This window comes from Mus caroli, unplaced genomic scaffold, assembly GCF_978045245.1.
Source record: "Mus caroli unplaced genomic scaffold, Mus_caroli_1 scaffold_5, whole genome shotgun sequence".
Lineage (NCBI taxonomy): Eukaryota > Metazoa > Chordata > Mammalia > Rodentia > Muridae > Mus > Mus caroli.
In genome coordinates, this window is record NW_028227260.1 from 94,730,035 (window position 1) to 94,756,480 (window position 26,446).

Below are 26,446 nucleotides of genomic sequence, written 5' to 3' on the forward strand. Positions count from 1 at the left end.
ATTCTTTGCCACCCTTAACTACCATGTGTCATGCCGCCACTGCTAGTTAAAGGCCATTTCTCTGGTTTGTGTCCCATCAGCGACCTGGGAGACAGTTCCCAGGGGGCGTGGCCAAGCAAGCGAGAGGAGTTAGATTTTCATCCGGGCATCCCCAGATGCCGCGGCCATCTTTGTTTTGTGCTGAAACTCGCTATTGACGCCCGCAGAGGACCGGGCGTGGGGAAGTGGCAAGATGGCGACTCCCAGAGTGGAGGCGTGGAGGAGCCCTGGTGGGGGGGAGCGCAGGGCGGGGCACTACTGCACCTGACCTGAACTCTACTGTTTCTAGCTTACTGCACAGAGCACCAACTCGCCCGCAAGTAGACAACGCACTGGTTTTTAAAGAAGCTTTTAATTCTTTATGAGCTTTGGGTCCTTTAAGAGGCTTGAGACCAGAGTCAAAGACGTGCGAAGGCGGGGAGGAGGGGGAAAGGTGACGTCTTCTGACCCCGCCCCCTCGCCCGATAGCCGCCATGTTTAGTTGTTACTTCTTCACACAAGATGGCGGCTCCCAGGGAGGAGGCATGATCGCCCTGCCGTTACCGCTTCTTCTGCCGTACAATTGTTACTTCGGGTCTTAACTCCTGCTCTTTCGAGCGGCTCCTGTGGGAAGGAGTCTTAAGGAGGGAAGCGAGGATTGGACGCTGCCTTGCGTTTGGTTTGCTGTGGAAGAACTGTCCAGGAAGAAGAGAATAGGTGGAGTGGGGGGGGAAGAGAAGCTAGTCTCAAGATGGCGGCTCCCAGGGCGGTCGCCACAGCCTGAATAGCAGAAGCGGACTCAAGGGAGAGGTGCAAAACCTCTCGAGCCGTACGGGTCGGGGCTTGGAGCAGCAACTGGGAGCTGGAGCCCGTTCCGCCAGCCTCTGACACGCCTTTATTACTTAGGAACGTTGGGGTTCTGCGATCGGTGGTTGTACTAAGTGCTGGGTGGGGAAGCAGGACGGTTTCAAGATGGCGGCTTCCACAATTGTGGTCTGACTGTCGGCGAAGTTGAGACAACCGCGGCATTTGTGGCTCTTTTCCACCCGCCCCGGAAGCCAGCCAGTGCTGGGGACGGGGGGTGTGGGAACCGGGCCGGGGCTCCGCCATTTCCGGCGGGGGAGGGCTACGACTGAGGAAGGGAGGAGAGAGAGGCGGCTCAAGATGGCGGCTCCCAGAGCCTCCTGCTCGAGGTTCTAAGCGGGAACACCCGGGCAAATAGTTAGAGCGACGGCGCTCAGTGGCCTCCAGCTTCTCGGGAATAGGTGCTCTGCAGTTCTGAGAAGCTTTTAAGGATACGAGCTGAGTGAGAAGGGGGGGAAGAGCCAAAGGAAGGAGGATAGTTAAGATGGCGGCCTCCATGGAGTCGTCCACCGCTGTGTAAGGAGCCGCTTCTTCGTGAGAGCTCCCTTAGACGAAAGGGGGTGTGTGAAGAATTAAGGGTATCCTCCCATTCAGTGACCTCTTCCCACTGCATCCTTAACCGGAACTATGGCTTCGGCTGTGTCTCCCGCAAACTTGCCAGCGGTGCTTCTGCAGCCCCGCTGGAAACGGGTTGTGGGCTGGTCGGGTCCCGTGCCCCGACCCCGCCACGGCCACCGTGCAGTGGCTATCAAGGAGCTTATAGTGGTGTTTGGCGGCGGCAACGAGGGCATAGTGGACGAACTACACGTGTACAACACTGGTAAGTGCTACCGCCCTGGGTTTCTTAAAGTCTTCCCTCCATCTCTCCTAACCCTTCTTTTCCCCTATCTTCTCTTCTCCTATCTCTCGCTCCCCTGATGTGTTTTTCTTCTCCCTTTGCACTTATTGCCATCTTTGCTTTTTCCCTGATTTTTCAACCCCCGTTCTTACACCCCCGTACTCTTCTGTGTTTAAAGGTTGCATTTCGGTACTTAGAGAAACCCTCTACTCCGACTGGTGAGGGGGAGGGGATGTCGCGGGCGACAGTGACTTCAGACGTACACCGTTACCCAGTGGGCTGGGGCTGGCGCGGCAGCGGATGTGTTCTCTTGGCGCAGGCGGAATCCTCCCCCCTCCTGCGATAGTCCTCATCTCCAGCGCCCATGCTCGTTCGGGAGAAAAGATAATATTTAGATCACAGATCAGTTCTCTATACCCAGAAAAAAAGAGGGAAGCATTCTTTAAGGTGCAGGCTTTTAACAGACTAATGCGACCCTCGTGGCAAATACGAATGGCATGATGACTATACTGCCCCCCCACACACACACACACATACACACATGGGGGTATTGTACGAGTTATGAATTTTTGTAGGTTTTTTTTCCCTTCAAATTATTTCTTTTCCTAATCTGGTGCCTTAACAATTGAGTTCCCCCACCCCGCCCCCCATAGCAGACTGGAGGGCTCAAAAGTGTGTCTTTTTGTGTGTGTGTGTGAGATTGAAGGGGTTAACTAGTGCCTCCTTCCCCAAACCCAAGCTCTTGCAAATTGGGAGGAGCCTATCTGCAGGTATAGCTGATCTAAAGCCTGTCCTCTGTCCCCTCCCTTATGGGAGCCACATGTTGTTCCTTGCTTGCTTCCCTTGCTCTGTCTCTAGGACAGAAAGCTTTGTCGAATCCTTCTGTGGTAGCCTCTTGGCACTTTCTGCACATGTAGTACAGGGGATTGGCCTGAGTCACCGGTTGACTGCCCAAGAGCCTTCAGGACCTTTTCCTTGCCCTAAGGGAGAAGAAGTGCTGGGGCTTGCCAAAGCTGAAAGTATGTGCCAGTTGTGTCCAGGTGAGAGCCTGGAATACTAGTGTGGTCAGACAGAGCCAGCCCCCTTGCCTCTGGTAGACTAGAAGCTTCCCTCTGCTGCAGTAGGTGCAGCCTGCAGTGCTTCCTCCCTTGCCAGCTCCTTAGCCTCTTCCGTGCACCCTCATCCTTTCTGGGCCCCTGCGGTCCCAGGCACCTCCTCTTCATTTGAGGGCAGGACCAAGTGTGAAGCAATTGACCCCACCCTCCATCTCACACACTCCACACTGAGGAGGCAGAAAGTAGGCAGGAGATCGTGGTCTGGGGTAGTTCATTGAACAAGAGTTGGAGCCAGACTCTCCTGGCAGGTTCCCAGCACCTCCCCTGCCAGGCTGAGTATACAGGCCTGCCTCTGCACCTCTGAACTATTCCCCCTCCCAAGTTGACTCTGAAAGACTGGTGGGTTGTTCAACCCTCTTGAGTTCCTTGTCTCTCCACACCTGTTGCCTGCAGGGAGCTGGGCTTTTCTCAGGGCCTCTGCAGAAAGGGGAGTGGGAAGGTTGGTGATGCTTATGTCAGCCCAGGCAGCTGTGGTGGCAGAAATTAATCCAGTAAGGTAAGGCCAAGGACAGGGATGCAACTTGTGTAGTAGTAGAGCTGTTTTTAGAGATGTCTTCCACAGGAGCAGCAGCAACACCTTCTCCATTTCCTGGACGGCCTTTCTTCTACTAAGGCCCAGAGCAGACTTTCTGGCAGGGAAATACAATTTTAGAAAGTAGGGCAGGGGCCTAATTACAGTCAGCTCCAAAGTCCATTGCAGGCCTATGTCTTAGCTTCCTAGGACCTCTACATATTCATTAGTTTATTGAAAACAATTGACCACTTTGGTGTTAATTTGTTACCATTTTGCAGAGGTTGGATGTTAGAATGTAACCCCATTTCTAAAAAGTCAAGTTCCCTTACAACAAAGGCCTAGAATCCTCCAAAACAGTTTTCAAATTGTTCTGATCAAGTTTTAGGTGACTTGAGAGAGCAACTAGCAGACCCTGCTATACCCTCTTCTTCACCTTAATAGGTGTACCCCTTGTGTTGATGGTGACAGGGTCTCATGTATTTGGCAGGCTCAGAGTTCTAACAGTCCTTGTGCTATTCTGGCTGCCCATCCTTCACTACAACTGCCTCTTCTGCTTACCTTCGTTTTGTTTTCAAAGAGGCCTGAGTTCATAATCTGTTCATGCCTCTGCCTATAGCCCTTTGCTTTTGTGGGATCAGTACTTACCCCTTTAAAGAGTATGCTCTTCTAGAAACTCCTCTTTTCCTCTTTGAAAGAGGAAAGAGATTCAGGGTGTGTGTGCACTTGGCTGTATTGGTCAGCTCTTCAGTTTGCAAGGGGTGGAGTATAATTCACCCAGGGGTTACCCAATGGAATTACTGGGTTTGTGTGTGCTAGAGAGTGCATGCATACATGACTTTGCCCCTTTAGAGGCAGTCACCATGGGGTCTGAGAGACCCTTCACTGGCTTTTGGTAGGTCTTGGGGTTGCAACTGCCTGTGAAGGAATTTTATTTCCATGAGGCAATTCAGATTACTCAAGAGGCCTCAAGCTCGAGGATCCACACAGGCTGAGGTGAAATGTGCTGTGGTGAAGCTGGGTGTATATGAACTCTCTTCCAGGCTGTTTTTGCCTTGGTGGATATTGGAAGTAAACACCCCCCCCCCCAGGGTTGGGTGTGGATCAGAGCCTTGAGCAAGTTCTGTACCACTGAGCCACATCTCCAATCCCTCCATAGACTTGGGGGTGGGGTGGGGCGGTTTACAAAATATCTAATGGGACTTCCTACTTATAAGGAAATTGGAGTCTAAGAGGGGAAGTGACAAGTCCAAACTAGGACACTGGTAGAAGTGGGCCAGAGTGTGAACCTTAATAGACTTAGAGACACATCCATTTACCTCTGTCCATATACCTAAATTTCATTAATTCAAATAGGTATCACATCTGTTTCCCTGTCTATTTCAGGCTCTCCTTAACAGGCTCACTTCCTTATTGGTTAGTTTTGCTAATTAGGAAATAGCCTATTTACTCTTCAAAGCTCTGTCTTAAATGTTTTCTACTCAGAGAAACCTCCTTCAGTTATGTCCTTTGTCACCCTTACTCTGCTCCCAAGGGTTGGGCATGGTTCCAGGCTCTTTCAGCTTTTCTTCCTATCAGTGGAGAGGTTCACAGCCTACCTACCAGATGGGAAATAGGAGGCCTGGGCCTTCTTTGTGCCTTCCAGCATGGGGCCTGCCACATCGGAAATGATTTTGCTATAACCAATCACACTGAAAAGAAAATAATTTCTTGAACTGCACCGTGTTCTCTGCTGCATGGGTATTATCAGTCTATATGGTGGTGGGGAGACAAGCTACAAATGACATTGGACTGAAGAAAGGGAAGGTAAAAAAGTATCTTGAACTGGAGCCTGCAGACAGGTGGACTCCTTTCCTCAAATTCCCCTCTTCTGGTGAGGGTCAGGCTAGAGGGCCAGGGACATGCCAAGGTATATCAACAATGAGGGACCCAAGGATTGGGTTGCATGATACCCCACTGGGTGTTTGAGGGAAAGGGAGAGCAGCTGTTAGATTTACAAGGTAGAGAGAGAAATTCACATACTTCCACAATTGTAGAAAGTAAAATGGGGATGAGATGGTATGTGAGATGAGATGGTATGTTCTCTCCATACCAAGAATTTTACTCCCTAACAGGCTCATGATGGAAGTTGGGAATGGCGTCTTCTGCCTTACCAGAAGAAGAAACATTCTAGAGCCAGATTAGTTCCTCTTAGGTCTCAATAGGAGAAGCTGGTAATCTGGGAGGCTCAAGAACATCATAGTTAACTTCTGGCCTGGTCGTTTGGGTCCGAGGATCAGCATGATAGGAAAGCTGTGGGCTAGCTAATCCCATTTGCCATTTAACTTTTACTCAAGACTCCCTACCTGTTGCTTTAACACAAGGGTTCTTATCTGAGTGAGGGACTACCCATATATGTGACAGATAATGAATCAGTGGATTTTACTCTGAATTCAGGTGAGTTAACCTTCGTGTGTGTGTGTGTGTGTGTGTGTGTGTGTGTGTGTGTGTGTATTTTGAAACAGGGTCTTTTATAACCCAGGCTCACCCTCAACTCCTGATCTTCCTGCTTCCACCTTTCAAGGCCTAGGATTACAGGTAACTGGGGGCTGGATTGAGGCTGCCTCAGAGGTTTCCTGCTAGCTTTTCTTTTGTAATTTGGATGAAACTTCTTCCATGGATTATTTACTTGTGCATAGTTGATTTACCTCAGTATTGGAAGCTCCTACATTTCTTGATTCATGTTTGCACTTGGAATAAGAAAATAGGTCAAGAGCCAACATTTGGATGTGTGGGCACATGCATGCATGCATGCATTTCCACAAGCAGTACAAGCTGCATCACTCCAGCAGAAAAATGGCAGAGGATGGGGACTATAGTATTGTCTTTAGTGACTCAGCTAAACCACTGAGGAGTCTTAAGAGCTAGCTGGTTGCCGGGCGTGGTGGCGCACGCCTTTGATCCCAGCACTCCGCAGGCAGAGACAGGCAGATTTCTGAGTTCGAGGCCAGCCTGGTCTACAAAGTGAGTTCCAGGACAGTCAGGGCTATACAGAGAAACCCTGTCTCGAAAAAAACCAAAAAAAAAAAAAAAAAAAGCTAGCTGGTTGTTCCAGGTGCACCTGGGGAGACCCTTCTCCCTAAAGCAAGGCAGGGCACAGTTGTTGCCTATATGGCCTTAGAGTTGTTGAACACAGGATTTTACAAATGGTGTCTGAGGAGAGAACTTTGTCCTCAAATGCATCTAAATAAAGGGAGCAGAAAAAGCAAAACAAGCAGTTTCCCTCTTTCTCAGTACATTGGTCTCCAAATCAAACATCTATTTCTTGTAGAAATACACCTTCTTCCCTGCATGGACAATATGGCTGAGAAGCAGATTAACAACTTAGACTGGTCCACAAAAGCCTCCTGTGTCCCCTCCTCCAAAACAACCTGACTTCCCATCTACTTCTGGGGGGGGGGGGCTGGTCTTGACTTTGAAGCCTTTCCCCATGGTAGCTGCAGCCCCCTTCCCAGATCTCACCTGACTGATGTGCAGCAGGTCTACCTCTGGGCCCTGGTCTTAGATTTTGGGGACGAACAAACGGACTGACTGAGCACTTATCCTTTAAATATGTGTGGTATGGTAAAAGGATGTGCATGCCTATAAAATAACCAGAGCCCTTGCCACTGCAGGTATGACGGACATAGGAGCCTAGGTGAAAGAGCAAACTGCCAGGCAAGCTAGGGAAGAGCTCTATTCCAGCTGAAGGCTTGACCACTGTCTTATACTGTCTTAGGGAAACCAGGAGGTACCTGAGGGATGATTTACCTTTCCTGGTGACCTCTCCACTTTGCCCCAGTTAGAAGTGTGAGTGGCTCCTGAGAACTTTGTCACAGACACTCTGCTTTGGTTGCCACTTCAGGCTTGAGAACATTCTGCATGTGGGGAAGGAGCACTGCCCCAGAGCCTGTGGACCATCACCTAGGAGATGAGTGGGGAAGTCAAAGCAGAGGCTGATTTTTGCCTCCGGCTCTTCAGAGCCAGCTATCTCTTCCCTGTCTGTCAGCTGCCTGCATGAAGGGAAGGCATCAGCCTATAATAGTTAAAGTTTTTAGGACCACCTACAGGTGCAGCTATAGGCTCTGGCTGTCTTTAACTCTGGTACAGAGAGAATCATGGGCTCTGAATAGGAGGAACATGAGCTTTAGGGGGCATTTGGGGTATAGAAGTTTAATGATCATGTAAACAATGGGGGAAGGAAGTCATGGTCTACTAGATTCTCAAAGGCTGATGAATTATCTTTGTGACTTACTGCTTTCTGAGATGACCTTAATGAGAAGTTGTGCAATTGTTTGAAAGCCAGGGTTCTGCAGATGGTTTGAATAAAATGACTAGAGATTTGTCCATAATGCTCTTAAAGGATAGTGTGCTGGCTCAGCCCCTTCTCTCTTGGCTACATTTGAAGACTAGGAGTTGGAGAGTACAAGACTTAAGGAATAAGAATTGGGAGGGGGGGGCACTTGGATTCTAGAAGCTCCCAGATGTTTTGACTTTTGTTTCCTTTTCTTCAGCAACCAACCAGTGGTTCATCCCAGCTGTGAGAGGGGATATCCCTCCAGGGTGTGCAGCCTATGGCTTTGTGTGTGATGGTACTCGCCTATTGGTGTTTGGTGGAATGGTAGAGTATGGAAAATACAGCAACGACCTCTATGAACTCCAGGTAATAACATAGAGCCTCTGTGGGCCTGGGTTGTTACACTGCCTCAGGCCCTATGGATCTCTCCATAGTGTTCATTGTACTGGTTTGTGAGGAAAGGCAGTGGAAGGGATTACTTAGGAGTCTACCAGTGTCAGAGGAGAGAACAGGACCAAATTCTTTAGAACTTATATGTTTCAGCAATGTGCTCTTTCACTCCAGACAATCTTTTCCTTGTGCCACAAATAGCCCCTGGTCCCTAACCAGTGACGTTCTCATCTCTTAAATATTATTGATTTTGTAGGCAAGTCGCTGGGAATGGAAGAGACTGAAGGCAAAGACACCCAAAAATGGGCCTCCTCCATGTCCTCGGCTTGGACATAGCTTCTCCCTTGTGGGTAACAAATGTTACCTGTTTGGGGGTCTGGCCAATGATAGTGAGGACCCCAAGAACAACATTCCGAGGTAAGGCTTTGTCCTATTTTTTTTCTCTGAAGAGTCCCACCAGAGTGGGTCTACTTTCTCCAGGTATAAGATTTATCTGAAATTCTAAAGTTGGTTGTGCCAGCTGACTCCACCAGAGCCATGTTTCTCTCCTGTGCTGGGTTGTCAATGAGAGAATACAGTGCCCTTTCAAGACATTCTCATCTTTGAGATCTGAACCCCTGGGTAGTAGGAGAAACCTAGGCAAGAGGTAGAATTGGCCCTGGTCCCTATCCCACAGGTCGAAATTAGACCTTGCTTCCTTTGAAGCTTTTGATGCTTAAACATATTTAAGGCCTATAGCCAAAGCTCCTAATACGTGGAGGTAGTTCCAAGCCTCTTACTCTAGGGAGGCCCACATATAATGCCTGGTATTGTGGACATGATTGCCTGCCTCTCCGTCTGAACTTAAGGCTGCCATCATAGCTTTACACATACACCCTTTCCATTGCTCCAATTGACTCAAACTGTAAGCTTCTAGCAATCTCTTGGGGGCAAGGATAGTAGAGTTTGTGGTTTCCATGGCCTTTGCTCTTTTGTGTTCTAGTAAATCTACTGCTCATTGAGATGACCTGGTAAAACCTGTGGTGCATGTGTTCAAGGTTTGCTATGACTGATCTTCCTCAGGTACCTGAATGACTTATATATTCTCGAACTACGGCCGGGCTCTGGAGTGGTAGCTTGGGACATCCCCATCACTTACGGTGTCCTGCCTCCACCCCGGGAGTCACATACTGCTGTGGTCTACACTGAAAAAGATAACAAGAAATCCAAGCTGGTGATCTATGGAGGGATGAGTGGCTGCAGGCTAGGGGACCTTTGGACCCTGGACATTGGTAAGAAATTGCTGCTATTCCAGTAGCTTCAGAGCAAAGCCAATCTCCTGGATAGCTAGCCTTGAGTGGCTGTTGTTGCCTGGTGAGGTGGGACTCATGGGAAGCTAGTGTTCCCCTTAGTCTTCTTATCAGTAGTGGATAGGAAACAGAGTAAGGCTTGGTGCACTACTAACTAACATGGACTTTTAAGAGAACAGGGAGAGAGTACAGTCTTTTCACAATGGAATTCCCCCAATCTAGGTAGAGTTTTGACTCACTTTTCAGTGGACAGTCTATATGTGGAATGGGATATTCTGATATGACTAATGTGATAAAATTTATTAACCTACATCAAATTTTTACTTGGGCTATAAAGTGGGTGATAGATTAGGTGGGGGTAGATATTGGTTATAGTGCCCTGTGGGTCGCAGCACCCAAGCATTTGAACATAAGCAAAACTTGAGTTTTTGTCTAGTACTAAAGTGGCATGGAGGTAAATATGCTCTACAGGGAGTAGAAGTACAAAGGAGAGGTTGGGGTGAGCTTGATACCCCTGTGTCATCCCTGAGAGTGGTGATGCCTTATAGCAGGTGCCTCCTACTTTTGGGAAGAAACCTCCTTGCCCAGATCATCTGAACAGCTTTAGAAATGCTGAAATATACTTATTAGGGTAGTAAATTAGAGGGCTTGCTGAAGGATTTAGAAAGACAAAGATGCAGTTGTTATGTTGGTTTAGGGCCCAGTTGGCCCAAGTACTGGGACTATGGTGTCTGATCCAGCATAGGTAATCTCTCCATTTCTGCAGAGACACTGACATGGAATAAGCCCAGCCTTAGTGGGGTGGCACCCCTTCCTCGCAGCCTCCACTCTGCAACCACCATAGGAAACAAGTGAGTATCTGCTCTTTTCTTCTCTGACCTGAGCTGCCCCTAAGTCTGAAGGTTTCTTAAGTCAGTTTTGTCAACTGTCCCTCATTCCCAAGGAGGCCTTTTTCTGGTGGGTCTGTCATTAAACAACCCCATACCCTCCTTATTAAACATTTTTTTAAAAGGCAGATTAAGGGTGGAGGGACTGCATGTAATGCAGCCTGAGACCCTTTCTTGACCTGTAAGGCTACCCTACCTCGTCAAGGTATAGACGGTGTAGCTCCTCATTGAATCAGGGTTCTTTGTGAATGCCAAGGTCTAGCGTCCATGGAGGCATCTTAGATGAACAAAACAATGCTCTCCTTACAAAGAAATAACAGGCTGGAGAGGTGGCTTAGCGGTTCAGAGCACTGACTGCTCTTTCAAAGGTCCTGAATTCAAATCCCAGAAACCACATAGTGGCTCACAACCATCTGTAATGATCTCACGCCCTCTTCTGGAGTATCTGAAGACAGCTACACTGTACTTACATATAATAAATAAATCTTAAAAAACAAACAAAGCCGGGCGTGGTGGCGCACGCCTTTAATCCCAGCACTCGGGAGGCAGAGGCAGGCGGATTTCTGAGTTCGAGGCCAGCCTGGTCTACAAAGTGAGTTCCAGGACAGCCAGGGCTATACAGAGAAACCCTGTCTCGAAAAAACCAAAAAAAAACCAAACAGGGCTGGTGAGATGGCTCAGTGGGTAAGAGCACTCGACTGCTCTTCTGAAGGTCCAGAGTTCAAATCCCAGCAACCACATGGTGGCTCACAACCATCCGCAACGAGATCTGGCGCCCTCTTCCGGAGTGTCTGAAGACAGCTACAGTGTACTTGCATATAATAAATAAATAAATCTTTAAAAAAACAAATAAACAAACAAAGAAATAACGGTTCTTTGTAAGAGTGAACCATCAGGTAATAAGTGCCATATTAAACAGTTCCATGCATCCTTGGGGACTCCTGGGGCCTTCTAGAAAACTGAATGTGTTCAGAACTTTCTAGGTAAAAGAGATAGCCTCTAGCTTGGTGCTTCTCTTCAATCCTCTCTTGCTTTTTCTTTATCCTCCTAGAATGTATGTATTTGGTGGCTGGGTGCCCCTTGTCATGGATGATGTCAAAGTGGCCACACACGAGAAGGAGTGGAAGTGTACCAACACACTGGCTTGTCTCAACCTGGGTATGGCCTTCTCAGGCTTAGAGTGGCCAAGGGTGGGGTGGCCCTGGGAAATTATTAGGGTGTCCAGGAAGCAAATTCAGGCTCGTGGATATTACCAGAAATATCCAATGGGTAGAAAACTCTCAGGTAGTACTCCCTTTAGTATGAATGGGCTCTTCATCCATAAGTGCAAAAGCACATATAGTGCAGAAGTGTTTCTTATACTCCATTTATAGGGACTCTACTAATAGGCCATAGCTCTAGGACCTTAGCCTGCCATACACTGGGCCAAGTAGCCCTTTTCCCTTACTATCTTGGAGATCATTTCATACCCATACATAGTTCTTCATATTCTTTAATATGCTGTACAGCTTTAATTCTAGCATCTAAGAGGCAGAAGTAGATGGAACTCTTGAGTTCAAGACCAGCCAGGTGCTCGTGAAACCCCATCTCGTAAACAAAACATTTGAGTTGCTTTAATTTTGACTAGATGCACACATTTTCTTAAGATTTTTACTTGAGCCAGGCAGTGATGGCACACACCTTTAATCCCAGCACTTGGGAGGCAGAGGCAGGCGGATTTCTGAGTTCGAGGCCAGCCTGGTCTACAAAGTGAGTGCCAGGACAGCCAGGGCTACACAGAGAAACCCTTTGCCCATCTCTTAGGATTGTATTGTTTTTATGTACAAGGAGTTATCTTCCAAATACTTTCCCAATATGTGGCTTAATTTTTTATGCCTCTTTTTTACCTCATTTTTGTTTTCTCTTAATTTGATACTCCAATAACTTGATCTTCCCTGACAATGAAAGAATAGAGGGCAACTTGGGAGTTGGTGGAACAGGTTCCTTTTGTCCTCTGTGTGACCTCCAGCACCTGTGCACCTCTAGATACCATGGCCTGGGAAACCATCCTGATGGATACATTGGAGGACAACATTCCTCGAGCTCGAGCAGGCCACTGTGCTGTTGCCATCAATACTCGTCTGTACATTTGGAGTGGCCGTGATGGCTACCGCAAGGCCTGGAACAACCAGGTCTGCTGCAAGGACTTGTGGTATTTGGAGACAGGTAAGTTACTCAGCCACTGACATTCCCCACTGCTGAAGCCTCTCTATTCCCTATATTAACAGTTTCTTTGTTGTATTACAGAAAAGCCACCACCCCCAGCCCGAGTACAACTAGTACGAGCCAACACCAACTCACTGGAGGTTAGCTGGGGTGCAGTGGCAACAGCTGACAGTTACCTTCTACAACTCCAGAAATATGACATTCCTGCCACAGCTGCTACGGCTACCTCCCCCACTCCCAATCCAGTCCCGTCTGTGCCTGCCAACCCTCCCAAGAGCCCTGCGCCAGCAGCAGCTGCACCTGCTGTACAGCCACTGACCCAAGTAGGCATCACACTTGTGCCCCAGGCTGCCACTGCACCCCCAAGCACAACCACCATCCAGGTCTTGCCAACAGTGCCAGGCAGCTCCATTTCTGTGCCTGCTGCAGCCAGGACTCAAGGTAAGCCATGAGGGCCATAGGCATTTGTGTGAGGCTTAATCATTGGAGACATTCATTGCTAGAATGGTGGCTGCTGCTTTGTTCTTGGTTGATTTGGCTTTGGTTTTGTTCTTAAAATAGGGAATAAAAGTGCTCTGTCTTGCTGATGCGATGGTCTTGGGGGCATAGAAAAATCATACATAAAAAACATGTAGGTCAAGGAATAGCTCAAGTCTGCCTTAACTTTGACAGAGTAGTGGGATATGTGTAGAAGAGTATCTCCTGATGATCAACCCTTTTTCTTATCAGGTGTCCCTGCTGTTCTCAAAGTGACTGGTCCTCAAGCTACAACAGGAACACCACTGGTTACCATGAGACCTGCAAGCCAGGCTGGAAAAGCTCCTGTCACTGTGACTTCCCTGCCTGCCAGTGTGCGAATGGTTGTACCTACACAGAGTGCCCAGGGGACGGTGAGGATCTATTACTGAGTGGGGCTTCATGGTGACATAATAGTATAAACAGAGTTCTCATGTAATCTTTAAAAATGTGTGTGTGTGTGTGTGTGTGTGTGTGTACACATACACATACATATGTCTATCCCTGGGACTGAGGGTGTAGCTTACTTGTTAGAATGTTTGCCTAGCATGCATGAAGCCCACCAGCTCCCATCATGGGCTCTTGCTTGTAAGATGCTACTGCATTAAAAATGCCATAGGCCTTTGATCCCAGGACTCAGGAGACAGGAGTTCAAGGACAGCCAGGGCTATACAGAGAAACCCTGTCTCAAAAAACTGGGGGTGGGGAAGGTGGGGGGATCCTTAACATGTTCATTGTGGTTTTCCTGATTTGGAAGGTGGAGGGGAATATCTAGTTAGTTGCGTTTGACCCAAGTCTGTGAGAATAAGCTGTATTTAACTCAAAGGTTGTGTTTTGTTTTGGGTAAGCTATCTACTATGTAGAGATTCTCCTGCCTCAGCCTCCTGAGTCTGGAATTATAAGCATGAACAATACCCAGCAGTGATGTTGATAGTGTTGTATGTGAAACCCATCACTGCCTTGTGCTAAGCATGTGTTCTTGTACTGAGTGAGATATGTAAAATGAATTATTTTTATTATAAATATATGTAGTAAATTAATCCAGTGGCCTAGCTTGACTATGGTTCTTTGATTAAAAATCTACTTAGGGATTAGGGGTGTGGCTCAATTGGTTCAGTGCTTGGTTAGTGTGCACGAAGCTCTAGGTTCAATTTCTAACATTGCATTAGCCATGTAGTTGCATGTCAGTAATCCCAACTTTTGAGAGGTGGAAACAGGAAGATCAGAAATTGAGGGTTATCTTTAGTGTGAGTTTGAGACTAGCCCGAGCTATGTGAGAACCTTTCTCAAAAGAAAGGAGCACTTGGCAAGCACCTGCCTACTTGTTGTTTGCACTAGGAGAGAGGAGCCTGAATTAGGAAAAAACAATATGCTGCTGAGCCCTTCTGGCAGGTTCTGAAAGGGTCATTGAAGTTGGAAGCAGGTGGCAGGTGGAACCCTTGCAGCTCACATGCTTTGTGTCCATCACAGGTGATTGGCAGCAACCCACAGATGAGTGGGATGGCTGCATTAGCTGCTGCTGCTGCTGCCACACAGAAAATCCCTCCTTCCTCAGCACCCACGGTGCTAAGTGTCCCAGCAGGCACCACCATTGTCAAGACAGTGGCTGTGACACCTGGCACAACCACTCTTCCAGCCACTGTGAAGGTGGCCTCCTCCCCTGTCATGGTGAGCATTTATCTTCTGGGCCTGGTAATCGAACAAGCAGTGACCATTTGTTCTGGGTTTGGGCCAACCTTTTGGGCCATTGGTTTACGATCAGTACTGGCATGGGCTATGGAACATGCAGTTACCTTTAAGGGTGTCTAGCCTTAGATTAGACCTGTGGAGAGTTCAGGCTGTTCTTTTGCTGCTCAGCCATCCAAAATGGATGGACAGGTGGTCAGCAGAGCTACAGCCATTATGTTGCTGCTATGTTCATTACTCATCTCTGCTTCTCCAGGTGAGCAACCCAGCCACTCGAATGCTAAAGACTGCAGCTGCCCAAGTGGGGACATCTGTGTCCTCTGCTGCCAACACATCTACCCGCCCTATCATCACAGTACACAAATCAGGGACTGTAACAGTGGCCCAGCAAGCCCAGGTGGTGACCACGGTGGTAGGCGGAGTCACCAAGACCATCACCCTAGTGAAGAGCCCCATCTCTGTCCCAGGAGGCAGTGCTCTGGTGAGTGACAGGAACCACCTGGCTGTGTATGACAGTTGCCAGCCTTTGGTGAATGCCACTGGTGACTCGCTATCTTGTGCCAATTCCAATATAGTTCTAGCCCAAGCCATGCCCTTGTTTGGTTCCAGATTACTGCCTGCTCCATCCTTTCATTTTTAGATTTCCAATCTGGGAAAAGTGATGTCAGTGGTCCAGACCAAACCAGTTCAGACATCAGCAGTGACAGGCCAAGCATCTACTGGTCCTGTGACTCAGATCATCCAGGTGAGCATGCACTCACTCTCTCAGGCCCACGGGGCCTTGCTGATACCACAGCACCCACAGTATTCATAATATTCTCTGAGTTATAGTAGCTAAACCTAATGTTCCTTTCTGGCAGTATTTCCTGTTAATTTATAACTTCTCCCTTTCAGACCAAAGGACCCCTGCCAGCGGGGACTATCCTGAAGCTGGTGACATCAGCAGATGGCAAGCCCACAACCATCATTACCACCACACAGGCTAGTGGGGCAGGGACCAAGCCCACTATCCTGGGCATCAGTAGTGTCTCTCCCAGCACCACCAAACCTGGCACAACTACCATTATTAAGACCATTCCTATGTCGGCCATTATCACCCAGGCAGGTGCCACAGGTAAACAGGCAGCTTTCAAAAGACCTTTGCTGGTGAGTATAAATCAAAAAGATAAGTCCTCACAGCTTATTTTCTCTGAATCCTTCCCCAATGCAGGTGTTACCAGCAGTCCTGGCATTAAGTCCCCCATTACAATTATCACCACCAAAGTGATGACTTCAGGAACAGGAGCGCCTGCTAAAATAATCACTGCTGTCCCCAAGATTGCTACTGGCCATGGGCAACAAGGAGTGACCCAGGTGAGGCACACATGGCCCCTCTTCATTTCAATCTAGCACAGACCACATGTGTCGTCCTAACAGGTCTAAGAGGGGCAGCACAGTCCAGTCAGCCTGAAAGTGACATTGGTGGCACTTTGCTCTGCTGTTCCAGGTGGTGCTAAAGGGGGCCCCTGGACAACCAGGCACCATCCTCCGCACTGTGCCTATGGGCGGCGTTCGCCTGGTCACCCCTGTCACCGTCTCTGCTGTCAAGCCAGCTGTCACCACATTGGTTGTAAAGGGTACCACAGGTGTGTAGCCTGCAGGCCAGGTCCTCGGCAATGGCTGGGGGAGGATAACAGGTGCTCTCTCCAGAGCCTTCTGTCCTTGGTGGCTACATGGCAGGGCTCCCATTCCCTAGGCCTCTCGAGAGAGAGACAGGCTGCTAGATAGAAAGTGGTAGCAATAGGCCTCATTCTGCCTTTGCCTTTCCTTCCATTTAGGTGTTACAACACTAGGCACAGTGACAGGCACTGTCTCCACCAGCCTGGCCGGAGCTGGGGCACATAGCACCAGTGCTTCCCTGGCTACACCTATCACTACCTTGGGCACTATTGCTACGCTCTCAAGCCAGGTGATCAACCCTACTGCTATCACAGTGTCAGCTGCACAGACTACACTAACAGCTGCTGGTGGGCTTACCACACCTACAATCACAATGCAGGTAAGTGGGTCCTAAGTGTGTACCACCATACACAGCAGCACTCCCACATGAAAGTAGGGGGCATTTTAGCCTTTCTGCCCTTTCCAGATTCAGTTCTATAGACGTATGTAATTATGACGGCTTTTCTGCACATGGTGTGATATCTGTCTCAGTCTTTCCTGGTGACACATGTGAGCTATGTCCAGTTTGCAGACACTAGGATCTCATAATGTGCATACAATATTTGTTCTCTTGTCATGTGTTTTTTTTTCTCAACTGGACAAGAAATGGTAAGGGAACTATTTTACTGGCCTTTGTACACTGTCTGGAAAAAGTTTTGACTATAGTACAACTCCTCCTGCCCCAGCTCTGCCTCATTGTCCCTTCATCCTTGGCTCTAAGTAAGTCATTGTTTTGAGATCATGGGCCAAGCTTTTCTTAGATTTGCCTTGGATAGTTAACAAGAGTTAGTGGTCCCAGTCAACATGGGCGAGCATAGGATAGTAGGAGAGGTAAATGCAAAACCACATAGTCCAGGCACTAATTCCTCTGTTCTCTTTCCCCAGCCTGTCTCCCAGCCTACCCAGGTCACTCTGATTACAGCACCCAGTGGGGTTGAAGCACAGCCTGTACATGACCTTCCTGTATCCATTTTGGCCTCACCTACTACAGAGCAGCCCACAGCAACAGTCACCATCGCTGACTCAGGCCAGGGTGATGTGCAGCCTGGCACTGTGACACTGGTGTGTTCCAACCCACCCTGTGAAACCCATGAAACAGGCACCACTAACACAGCTACTACCACTGTTGTGGCTAACCTTGGGGGACATCCTCAACCTACCCAGGTGCAGTTTGTTTGTGACAGACAGGAGACAGCTGCTTCACTTGTGACCTCAGCTGTGGGACAACAGAATGGTAATGTGGTCCGTGTCTGTTCAAACCCCCCCTGTGAGACCCATGAGACGGGCACTACCAACACTGCCACAACAGCCACCTCCAACATGGCTGGGCAGCATGGCTGCTCGAACCCCCCCTGCGAGACTCATGAGACAGGCACCACCAGCACTGCCACTACAGCAATGTCCAGCATGGGCACTGGGCAGCAGCGAGACACTCGTCGTGTCACTAACACCCCAACTGTAGTGCGGATCACTGTGGCTCCTGGGGCATTGGAGAGAGTCCAGGGTACCGTGAAGCCTCAGTGCCAAACCCAGCAGACCAACATGACCACCACCACCATGACTGTGCAGGCCACTGGAGCTCCATGCTCAGCTGGCCCACTGCTTAGGCCAAGTGTGGCACTGGAGTCTGGGAGCCACAGCCCTGCCTTTGTGCAGCTAGCCCTTCCAAGTGTCAGAGTTGGGCTAAGTGGCCCCAGCAGCAAGGACATGCCCATAGGGCACCAACCAGAGACATACCACACTTACACAACTAATACCCCAACCGCAACCCGCTCTATCATGGTTGCTGGGGAGCTTGGTGCAGCTCGGGTGGTCCCCACATCTACATATGAGAGCCTCCAGGCAAGCTCTCCTAGCAGCACCATGACTATGACAGCCCTAGAGGCACTGCTGTGCCCTTCGGCTACTGTGACCCAAGTCTGCTCCAACCCGCCATGTGAGACCCATGAGACGGGTACCACCAACACCGCCACTACCTCCAATGCGGGCAGTGCTCAGCGAGTATGCTCCAACCCGCCTTGTGAGACTCATGAGACGGGCACCACACACACAGCTACCACTGCCACATCAAATGGAGGTGCAGGCCAGCCTGAGGGTGGACAACAGCCTGCCAGTGGCCATCCCTGCGAGACACACCAGACCACTTCCACTGGCACCACTATGTCAGTCAGTGTGGGTGCCCTGATTCCTGATGCTACTCCTCATGGAACCCTGGAGTCGGGCTTAGAGGTGGTAGCAGTGCCCACTGTCACCTCCCAGGCTGGTTCCACATTGCTGGCCTCTTTCCCAACACAGAGGGTTTGCTCCAACCCTCCTTGCGAGACCCACGAGACAGGTACCACGCACACAGCCACCACTGTCACCTCTAACATGAGCTCAAACCAAGGTAAGTAGAAGTGTCCGGTACAGGAGGTACAGATAGTCTATTTTAGTGTGTGTGAGGGGGTGAATCCTAGGAAACCTGTGGTGGTAAAAGCAAAGAGTCAACTGATCTCCCCTTTGACACACCCACAGACCCTCCACCAGCTGCCAGTGACCAAGGAGAGGTAGCAAGCACCCAAGGTGACAGCACAAATATCACCAGTGCCAGTGCTATCACTACAAGTGTGTCTTCTACACTGCCACGAGCAGTGACCACTGTGACACAGTCTACACCAGTCCCAGGTCCCTCTGTGCCGGTAAGCCTCACCCCAAAGGATCCTTTCTGTGGCCTTTTGCCCACTTTCATCTGTGCTGTCCATAAATGGACACTAGATGTCGCCCTTGTACCAGAATGGTATTGTTCCTTGGTTCTTCTTTTAGACCATAAAAGGGCAATCTTGGTGCCTGGGAGGCAGGAGGCAAACAGTCCCTTAGAGGAGCCTTGGTACTTTATCTCCGCTGTTGGTTTCCTTCTTGGCTGTTCCCCATCATTTGTCTCTACAGTGAAGTCTTCTGGGCATGAGTGGAAACTTGACCCAGGGGCTTTCCTCTTGCCACACCCTTGCTGATGCTTCTCAACTCACCTTCCTCATTTACATTTACCCAAGATAAATGTTGTGGGTGATACCATAGGCCTACAGGGACAAAACAAAGGCTATCTTGTTTTTCTGCCCCACTGCCTGGTTCTAGCCTTTGTCTCCTCCCCTCTCCCTCTGACGGGGGCTTCTCTCCCTTTCTAGAACATCTCATCATTGACTGAGACTACCCCAGGGGCTCTGAATTCCGAAGTCCCCATCCCAGCCACGATAACAGTGACCATAGCCAACACAGAAACTTCTGACATGCCCTTCTCTGCTGTTGACATCCTGCAGCCCCCAGAGGAACTCCAGGTCTCACCAGGGCCTCGCCAGCAGCTGCCTCCACGGCAACTCCTGCAGTCTGCCTCCACACCCCTGATGGGGGAGTCTACTGAGGTCCTGTCAGCCTCCCAGACCCCTGAGCTCCAGGCCGCCGTGGATCTGAGCAGCACTGGGGACCCATCTTCAGGCCAGGAGCCTACCACCTCTGCTGTCGTGGCCACTGTGGTGGTCCAACCACCCCCACCCACACAGTCTGAAGTAGACCAGTTATCACTTCCCCAAGAGCTGATGGCTGAAGCCCAGGCGGGTACCACAACCCTTATGGTAACAGGGCTCACTCCAGAGGAGCTGGCAGTGACTGCTGCTGCTGAAGCAGCTGCTCAAGCTGCAGCCACTGAAGAAGCCCAAGCCTTGGCCATCCAGGCTGTGCTCCAGGCCGCACAGCAGGCTGTCATGGGTAGGTATCAGCTGGCAGATTTGAGGGATAGGCCCCTTACGATGAGTGACAGCCTTACAGAGAGGGCACCATTTGGGGGCTACTTGAGATCTGCTTCCTGTGAGAGTGTACAATGTAACTCAAGAGAGTCAAGAGAGGCTTATGTAGAACAAGTAGTCCAGGAAGGAGACCTAGTGGTGAGGGGTATAATAAGGTGTGGGCAGGATAAAAATGCTTAGGGAAACAAAATCTCGGGGACACCATTGCTGCCCATTGGGCCAGGCACACTTGTGTTCCTTTTTGAATAGTAGTTTTCTTGGTCCTGGAGCAGGCACTGGGGAGCCCATGGATACATCTGAAGCAGCAGCAGCAGTGACACAAGCAGAACTGGGTCACCTTTCAGCTGAAGGCCAAGAGGGTCAGGCTACCACCATACCCATTGTGTTGACACAGCAGGAGCTTGCAGCCCTGGTGCAGCAGCAGCAGCAGCTCCAGGAGGCTCAAGCTCAAGCCCAGCAACAGCACCATCTTCCCACTGAGGCTCTGGCCCCAGCTGACAGTCTCAATGACCCATCCATCGAGAGCAACTGCCTCAACGAGTTAGCTAGTGCTGTCCCAAGCACTGTGGCTTTGCTACCCTCAACAGCTACCGAGAGTAAGCTGGGCTGCTTTTTGGCAGGGGTAAATCATTGATAGAGTTGAACAGATGGGAGGTGAACACAGTGTAACAAGGTGGCATGGAGGTTCTGCCTCGAAATAGTATCTTCTCCCAGCTGATACTTTGTTTCTTTCCAGGCCTGGCTCCATCTAACACATTTGTGGCTCCCCAGCCTGTTGTAGCCAGTCCAGCAAAGATGCAGGCTGCAGCTACCCTTACTGAAGTGGCCAATGGCATTGAGTCCCTGGGTGTGGTGAGTCTGGGTCACTGGCCCTAGGAGATAGGGCAGCACTGCCTTTGGGCCACAAGGGCTTGATATTATCTCATTTCTGTTCCCCAGAAACCGGACTTGCCACCCCCACCCAGCAAAGCCCCTGTGAAAAAGGAGAACCAGTGGTTTGATGTGGGGGTCATTAAGGGCACTAGTGTAATGGTGACACACTATTTTCTGCCACCAGATGATGCTGTTCAGTCAGATGTAAGTATGCCCAGTAACTGGTACGCTTGGATATGGGGTGGAACCTGCTGTGCCTGTGAGAGTTTGTCATAAAAACAAACTTAAGTTTCCCTGCCTTGTGAGAGGAGCTCACAGAACTCTATCTTTGCGCCACTTGAAAAGTTAAGGAAGTACAAGTAAGAAAGTCAAACTTGATCCTTTTCTAATAGCACCAAGCCCCAGTTAACCTTACCATGTCCCTAGGGCCTCGCTATAAAAGAGACAGCCATGACTGATCTTTCTTTTGGTCCTATGTTACTCTAGGACATTGGCCATCCTAGACAAGCACTCTAGAACTGAACTGCCCCCTCGTCCAGAGTATTCTTTGTGACTGCAGGCCTCAAGCCATTCTCTTCTTTACTAATTTTCCACCTCTTGCCTTAGGATGACTCAGGCACGGTCCCAGACTATAACCAGCTAAAGAAGCAGGAGCTACAGCCAGGCACAGCTTATAAATTTCGAGTTGCTGGAATCAATGCTTGTGGCCGGGGACCCTTCAGTGAGATCTCAGCCTTTAAGACTTGTCTGCCTGGGTTCCCAGGGGCTCCTTGTGCTATTAAAATCAGCAAGGTGAGACTTTCTATGGGCCACCTTTCTGTTTTCTGTTGGTGTGCTGTCTGCTCTAGGGTGGTACATATGAACAGAGCCAGGAGGTGACTGGACCAGGAGTATACCAGATAAGCGCAAGAAAGCCTACATTCACCCTTAGTAAACAAGATATATGCCAGGCTCTCCATTGATAAACCTTTTTGTCTAATCCTGAAAGTCTCAAGGAGACCTGGGTCTTGTTAGTCTATTTTCAGATGCAGAAACTGGCACCAAGAAGCTAAGTGACAAGTTATGGTTTAGATGATGGGTTGGGGAGGGTGTTATAAAGGCTCTTTAAAGTCCTTTAAAACTTGATGTGGGGTATCTGCGTTGTTTTGGTTTTTAAAATTTTTTTATTACATTTGTATTTAGTTGGGGGGTGCATAGTTGTGACACGGTGCTCATATGAAGGTCAGAGGAGGTCATGTGGGTCTTGGAAATTGAACTCAGTCATCAGGCTTGGTAGCAGGCATGTTTACCATACTGTTGAGCCATCTCACCGAACCCTGGAATATATGTTGGATTGGGGGAGGGTTTTTTTTATAGGGCTTATTAGCAGTTCTAATAAGTGTCTAGCCCTCTTGCTCTTGAGTACAGGCAGGGTGGGCTAAGCCACAGTGGCTGAAGAAGACAAGGCTTGACTTTATGTCCTGTCGTGGGTTCTAGAGCCCAGATGGTGCTCACCTCACCTGGGAGCCACCGTCTGTGACCTCCGGCAAGATCATCGAGTACTCTGTGTACCTGGCCATCCAGAGCTCACAGGCCAGTGGTGAGCCAAAGAGCTCCACCCCAGCCCAGCTGGCCTTCATGCGAGTGTACTGTGGGCCTAGCCCTTCCTGCCTAGTGCAGTCCTCCAGCCTCTCCAATGCCCACATCGACTATACTACAAAGCCTGCCATCATCTTCCGCATTGCTGCCCGCAATGAAAAGGGCTACGGCCCTGCCACACAAGTGAGGTGGTTGCAAGGTAAGTGTTCACAAGCCTTTGGGGGCAATTTTTAGGGAAGGTATGGGAAAGCACTGAGTGGAACAAAGATACACCTAGCTAGACTAGGGATGCTTCAGACATTGGATGAGAGCATATAGGATATTATAGAGGATGCTCTTGTGTTCTAGGGGTGCACAGAAGATACTCTAGGATGTCTAAAAGTAAAGGTTAGGAGAGGGACTTGAAGAAAGCAAAAGATGTTAGGCTCAAGAACAGCATGTCCTAAGGCCCTTAAAATGGGTAGCTGAGGCTAGGTCCCAGAAGGTATCTGTCTCAGGAGGGACATTGAGAGGCAGGAGCTGAACCTGAAGGATGACATGGGCAGTCAAGACTGTGAAAAGTGGGGTACACCCAAGTGCTTCTGCCTTTTGCCTGGCTGCTCACCATCCCATTCCTTTCAGAAACTAGTAAAGACAGCTCTGGCACCAAGCCGGCCAGCAAGCGGCCCATGTCGTCTCCAGAAATGTAAGTAGTCTCTGTGAGGAATCTTTAGTGGGGAGTACTTAGAGTGGAAGTAAGCTCCATTTCTCACCAGCTGCTTGGGGTTATATCCACACAAGGTCCTGAGTTGGTGTTTTTGTGATGCTCTTGGGACCCTCTATAATTATTCCTTCTCTTTTCTCTTAAATAAGGAAATCTGCTCCAAAGAAGTCTAAGGCTGATGGTCAGTGAGGAAGCTGGCCAGCAACTGGATCCTCCAGACCCCTCTGCTTCAGGAAGGCCCTATAGGGCCCACCTTCCCGCCCTGCCCACCTGGCCTTTGCACTTCACCCTCACCAGCTACTGGCCACCATTCAGTCTCCCCCTTTTCCTCTGTTTTTACAATAAAGAAAGCACATTTTACCATTGCTATTGGGAGGAAGCAGAAGGCAGATTGGAAAGAACAGCGAGTAAGTGCAAGTTGTGCTCCTTCCTTTTCCCGACCTGGTACCCTCCCTGGGTTGAGTATGAGTGGACAGCTCAGAGACTTTGGGAAGAGAAATGAAAACTGAAAACAAAGGAGATAGCACCCATACTTAAGCCTGCACTTGTCTGTAGTTCATCACCCTTGGCCTGAGAGGCAGCAGCCAAGGACTAGAGGGGAAGGATATCCCCCAAGTTCCCTCAGAGGCTTTTCCCAGCAGGTACCCCATTCTGGGTGTCTGTCTGGTTCTATTTTGTTTTGTTATTATCCTTGTATTTCCAGCCACCTCCCATCCCTTCTTCAAGCTTAGCCAGATCCTATCATGCCCAGTGAAATCACAGGAAGTTTAACGTATCTCAGAGGCCTTTGAGTTCCCACTCAATACCTCTCCCTCTTTACAAAAGAGAGGGGTGGGGGAGCCTTGGTTGGTCTGAGCAGTGGCTGTGAAATCCTCCCAATGGGCACAGAATGGCCCCCAGTAACCCTGGTCTTGGCCTACTTTTTTGAGCCTGGGGGCCACATCACCAACTGCTGCATATGTTGTATTTTTTAAGTTGAAATTAATGAAGTTAACATTTTTATTGTAATTTTAGCCTTAGTGTGTGGGGGTTTATCCCTTTTTGTTAGCTGTGTACAGAATGTGTATCCTATCTCCTCCCCTCCTTGGCTAATCATTGGCAGGGTTCTTCCTGGGGAAAAGCTTAAAGAGCAGCTAGGGAAGGAGAGAAACTGTCCTGGGTGAGACTTGGTAGATACTGCTCCAATATCCTGTTGCTAGCCCCCGCCTCCTGGAACAGTGTGAGACAATTAAACTTCATTCCCTGTGGGTTAGCACTTATATGTAGAAGCTTGGGCTTGAAGGTGATGTCCACCTTAATCAGCACCACTTGCAGCGACTGACCCTAAACAACACAGCAGGGGCAGGGAACGGGTAGGACTTGACCCTCTTGAAGGCAGCCCAGGATGGGAGTAGGGTATGCCATATCCCACAGAGGCTATGAGTAGGTACCAGATACCAACTCAGTAATTAATTTTGTAGCTTTGTCCCCAAGCTCTGGATTTTTTTTCTCTCCAGGACCCAAGTTTTAGGCAGTGAGTAATGCTTATAAGCAAGTTACTGAAGGATTTAAGAATGGACAGCCAATGTGTTCAGCCGCTCTGGCCTGTACCCCCTGGGGCCTCTAGTGTATTGTATTATATTTCTGTGGAAAGTCATGTTTAGTCAAATTGGAATCCACTCACCTGTTCCCTTTGTTTACCCTATCCCTTCTCCTGAGCACCCTTTGATTTCTGAGGACAGTACTACCCATTCATCTATTGTAGAGTAACCCTTGTGACTCAATATTACCATAGTGCGATGTTGTTTTGTGCTATTTTGAACAATTAAAAAGACTTTTTTTGAAATAACCATCTGGTATTACCCGTGTGTCAAGAGTGTCTTGTAAGCCGGGCAAGTGGTGGTGCACGCCTTTAATTCCAGCACATGGGAGTCAGAGGCAGGTGGATTTCTGAGTTCAAGGCCAGCCTGGTCTACAGAGTAAGTTCCAGGACGGGCTACACAGAGAAACCCTGTCTCAGAGAAAATAATAAGAGTGTCTTGTGACCTTTGGAGATTGGAAGCTGGGACCTGCCCAAGGTTCACTTGAGCTACTGGAGGCCTTTTCTAACCAGAAATCATGGGTTTCAAAGAAGGCCCCAGAACAAGGTACACCCCTGGGGCCTCTAGGAACATGGTACTATAGCTGAGGGCCTCTTCTTGTACAGTTGCTGATTTTGCATTTAGAAATCAGTTCACCTATTCCACTAAGGCAAAGGCCTAGCTGACCATTGGCAGTTAGTTTTTCTGGATATAGCCACACAGCCTCTATAAACTTCCCACCATAAATTCAGGAAGCCCTAGGGTGTGTATGGTACGTGATGGATACTCAATGCTGCAGGACCAAATCCTCTGGTATTGTGGACAAGCCAAGCATACAAAGAGGGAGACACAATTACTGACCCTGGCAGTCCAGTAGCCAGTTAGATAATATAGCTAAGATACGATTGAACAGTGCTAACTGGGAAGAAAACTAAGAAAATCTGGAGATAAGGCAGCCCTGGACTCTAGCCAGGGCTCAGTGATGGCAGTTCTAGGTACCAGAAGGTTGACGGGAGCAAGCATACCACCCCTATGCCTCTTCAGGTCCTTGGTTGAGATAGAGAAAGGGTGTGGAGACACATTTCCTCAACATCTTAATACTGACATCTCTGCTTCTTCCTTTATTTATTTTGAGTCAGAGACTGAACTGCAGTCCTGGCACTGTATAGACCAGGGAAGCCTCAAACTGCCTTTGCTTCCAAGTGCTGGATTTAAAGGTTACCACACCCAACTTTTTATTTTAATTATGTATACGTATGTGAGTGAGTATGTGCAGGTTCTCTCAGATCCTAGAGACAGACAGTCATCTGGAGCTGAAGTTACAGACTGCTAATGAGTACCAACTTAAGTACCGGGAATTGCAATCTTAACCACTGTGTTCTCTCTCCAGCCCCATGTGTTGATACTTTTCTCACCCATTTTGGTACTAAAAGTTGCCTCCTATGAGCCCAGTGCTGCTGTGCACCTGATACAGGACCAGTGCAGTAGGCTTCCTCTGAAAAGCCCATTTCTTGGTGCTCACAGCACCACTGGGCTCTAGAGCAGCACTTCTTAGCATGTGGTATCCACTGTGTCCTTCCACCCAGACTCTTCCCTGCCCCAGATGGCACCCAGCCTGGGACAGC

At 49.1% G+C, this 26,446-nt stretch overlaps 1 protein-coding gene across 4 annotated transcripts; it reads left to right on the forward strand.

Annotated features, from left to right (window-relative positions):
* Positions 1-227: 227 nt before the first annotated feature.
* Hcfc1 (host cell factor C1) lies at positions 228-25,090 on the forward strand. Of its 4 annotated transcripts, none has more exons than XM_085838144.1 (26): positions 228-1,702; positions 7,879-8,027; positions 8,308-8,468; positions 9,114-9,322; positions 10,107-10,191; positions 11,279-11,385; positions 12,253-12,432; positions 12,514-12,873; positions 13,162-13,322; positions 14,419-14,616; positions 14,891-15,115; positions 15,275-15,379; positions 15,529-15,748; positions 15,845-15,987; positions 16,121-16,259; positions 16,452-16,672; positions 17,218-18,718; positions 18,847-19,010; positions 19,494-20,070; positions 20,378-20,704; positions 20,845-20,960; positions 21,048-21,185; positions 21,588-21,773; positions 22,458-22,758; positions 23,181-23,244; positions 23,412-25,090. In XM_085838144.1, the coding sequence occupies exons 1-26, from the start codon at positions 1,510-1,512 to the stop codon at positions 23,449-23,451; spliced, it is 6,270 nt and encodes a 2,089-aa protein (XP_085694270.1). In that variant the 5' UTR covers positions 228-1,509; the 3' UTR covers positions 23,452-25,090. The 4 variants fall into 4 exon arrangements, with proteins under 4 accessions (XP_085694270.1, XP_085694271.1, XP_085694272.1 ...); XM_085838145.1 differs by having other exon boundaries at positions 230-1,702; positions 20,381-20,704; XM_085838146.1 differs by having other exon boundaries at positions 230-1,702; positions 19,626-20,070.
* Positions 25,091-26,446: the final 1,356 nt, after the last annotated feature.

Coding starts and splice junctions, on each gene's coding strand:
- Hcfc1 (XM_085838144.1), top strand. CDS start 1,510: ATGGCTTCGGCTGTGTCTCCCGCAAACTTGCCAGCGGTGCTTCTGCAG. Junction 10,192..11,278: donor GCAACCACCATAGGAAACAA/GTGAGTATCTGC, acceptor TTATCCTCCTAG/AATGTATGTATTTGGTGGCT. Junction 19,011..19,493: donor TCCCAGGTCCCTCTGTGCCG/GTAAGCCTCACC, acceptor CTCCCTTTCTAG/AACATCTCATCATTGACTGA.